General features: G+C 49.9%; 1 protein-coding gene across 1 annotated transcript in view; it reads right to left on the bottom strand.

Annotated features, from left to right (window-relative positions):
* The window catches only part of EEF1G (eukaryotic translation elongation factor 1 gamma), a gene marked incomplete at both ends in the record, with an annotated part of 8,337 nt that overhangs the window by 5,352 nt on the left and 334 nt on the right, over window positions 1-2,651 (bottom strand). The window contains 2 exons of the mRNA XM_031065827.1: window positions 627-696; window positions 1,132-1,195. Coding sequence (XP_030921687.1) covers window positions 627-696; window positions 1,132-1,195 — 134 coding nt within the window. The remainder of the gene's footprint in view (window positions 1-626; window positions 697-1,131; window positions 1,196-2,651) is intronic.

Below are 2,651 nucleotides of genomic sequence, written 5' to 3'. Positions count from 1 at the left end.
GGTGCTGCCCCGCAGCTCCTCCGTGCTCACTGCGCCCCAAAGGGTTAACTCGTTAGCCAGCAGGGTCGGTAATTAACCAGCAGGGGCGTTAATTAGGGGAGGGACTCGTTAAAGGGCAGGAGGAATCGTTAATGAGCAATGGGAGATCATTAACGGGAATACAGAGATGAAGTTGGTGCTGCCCAGCAGCTCCTCCGTGCTCAACGCGGGCACCAAAGGGTTAATTCATCACCTACCAAGATCAATAATTAGCCAGCAGGGTCGGTAATTAGCCGGGGGGGGGCGTTAATTAGGGGAGGGACTCGTTAATGAGCAATGGGGGTTCATTAACAGGAACAAAGTGATGAAGTTGGTGAGCTCCTCAGTGCTCACCGTGGGCACCAAAGGGTTAATTCATCACCTACCAAGATCATTAATTAGCCACGAGAATAGTTAATTAGGAGAGGGACTCGTTAATGAGCAATGGGAGTTCATTAACGGGAATACAGAGATGAAGTTGGTGCTGCCCCGCAGCTCCTCCGTGCTCAACGCGGGCACCAAAGGGTTAATTCATCACGCAGCATGGACATTAATTAGCCGCGAGGGTCGTTAATTAGCCAGGGGCTCGTTAATTAGGCGAGACACGCGTTAAAGGGTAAAGGAGCTCGTTAAAGGAACAAGGCGTGACCAAAGCCGTGAACTCTTGTCTTGAATTCACTGAGAAATAGAAAGGGTTAATTAATTAGCCGGGAGGATCATTAATTAGCCAGGGGGATCATTAATTAGCCAAGGGGATCGTTAATTAGCCAGCAGAGCCGTTAATTAGCCAGGAGGGTCGTTAATGAGATGCAAAACTGGCTAAAAGGCAGGAGCACTTTAAGGGGGGGGGATTGAAGCAATGAGGTTGGAGCTCACTGGGGGGGAAAGGGTTAATTAATTAATCACGCAGGGTCATTAATGAGCCAGGAGGGGCGTTAATTAGGGGAGGGACTCGTTAAAGGATAGGGGGATCATTAACGAGCTACCCCCGATTGACTCGGAGCCCCACAGGAAAGGGTTAATCAATTAATGAATTAATTACTCAGCAGGGCCGATCCCAGGGAGGAGCACAAGGGGCTCATTAAGGCCCAATCAGGCTAATTAATGACCCACCATAGTAGGCGATGGCGTTGCTCTCGAAGACGCAGAACCCGTCGTCCCCTTCGAAGGCCGGGACCTGCGGGGAGATTTGGGGTGAAACACCCGAAAAACCCCAAAAAAGAAACCCCCAAATCCCCAAAACTTTAAATTCCCCCCTCAAAAATCACTAATTACCCAAAACCTTTAAATTCGCACCGAAAAAATCCCAAATTCTCAGCTCAAAACCCTCAAAACCTTAAACTCCAAATGAAAAAAACTCAAACCAACCCAAAAACCCCAAATTCTGACCCAAAAACCCAAATCCCCTCCCAAAAATCTCAAATCCCCACCTCAAATCCCCAAATCCCCACCTCAAATCCCCCCAAAATCTCCAATTCCCACCCAAAAACCCCAAATTCCCTCCCAAAACCCCCAATTCTGACCAAACCCCCAAATCCTCACCCCAAATCCCCCCAAAATCTCAAATTCTCATTTAAAAAACCCTCAAAAGTTTAAATTCCCACCCCAAAAATCCCAAATCCCCTGAAAAACCCAAACACCCCAACCCCAAAAACCTCAAGTTCCCTTTAAAGAAACCCCAAATCCCGAATTCTGTTAAAGCCAAACTTCCCAAATTCGGGTTTTTGGGGTTTTTAGGGTTTTTTTTGTGGTCAGGACCGACCTTCCCCAGGGGGAACGTCTTGAGGAACTGCGGGGTCTGAACCTCCCAAACCCCAAACCCCAAATCCCAATTTTTGGGGTTATTTTGGGGTTATTTTTACCTTTCCCAGGGGGAACTTCTTGAGGACCTGGGGGCTCCAAATGTCCCAAACCCCAAATCCCCCCAAACCCCAAACCCCCAGTCCCAATTTTGGGTTATTTTGGGGGTATTTTTGTGTTATTTACCTTTCCCAGGGGGAACTTCGTGAGGAACTGGAAGCTGTGAACCTCCCAAACCCCAAACCCCCCCAGACCCCACATTTTGGGTTATTTTGGGGTTATTTTTGTGTTATTTCTCTGTTGTTTTTGCCTTTCCCAGAGGGAACTTCTTGAGGAACTGGGGGCTGTGAATGTCCCAAACCCCAAATCCCCCCAAACCCCAGACCCCAATCCTGATTTTGGGTTATTTTGGGGTGGTTTTGGGGGTTATTTTGTGTTATTTACCTTTCCCAGGGGGAACTTCTTGAGGAATTGGGGGCTGCGAACCTCCCAAACCCCAAACCCCAAACCCAAACCCCCAATCCCAATTTTTGGGGTTGTTTTGGGGTTGTTTTCATGTTGTTTTTACCTCCCCCAGGGGGAACTTCTTGAGGAACTGGGGGCTGCGGTTGGTGTGGCCGAAGGTGAAGTGCGGCGGCGCCGAGAGCACGCGCAGCCGGGCGCCCGAGTACTGCGCGGCGATGAGCGCCTTGAAGGCGCGCCAGTTCTCGGGGTACGTGTACAGCGTCTGCGGGCGGGCCCCAGAAACGTCCCCGGGTCACCAAAGTGTCCCCAGAAACGTCACCAAAGTGTCCCCAAAGTGCCACCAAGGGGTCACCAAAATGTCACCAAAG

The sequence above is a fragment of the Geospiza fortis genome, unplaced genomic scaffold (assembly GCF_000277835.1).
Source record: "Geospiza fortis unplaced genomic scaffold, GeoFor_1.0 scaffold869, whole genome shotgun sequence".
NCBI classification, from domain to species: Eukaryota; Metazoa; Chordata; class Aves; order Passeriformes; family Thraupidae; genus Geospiza; species Geospiza fortis.
Note: the sequence above shows the minus strand (reverse complement) of the source record. Positions and strands in the feature narration are given on the sequence as shown.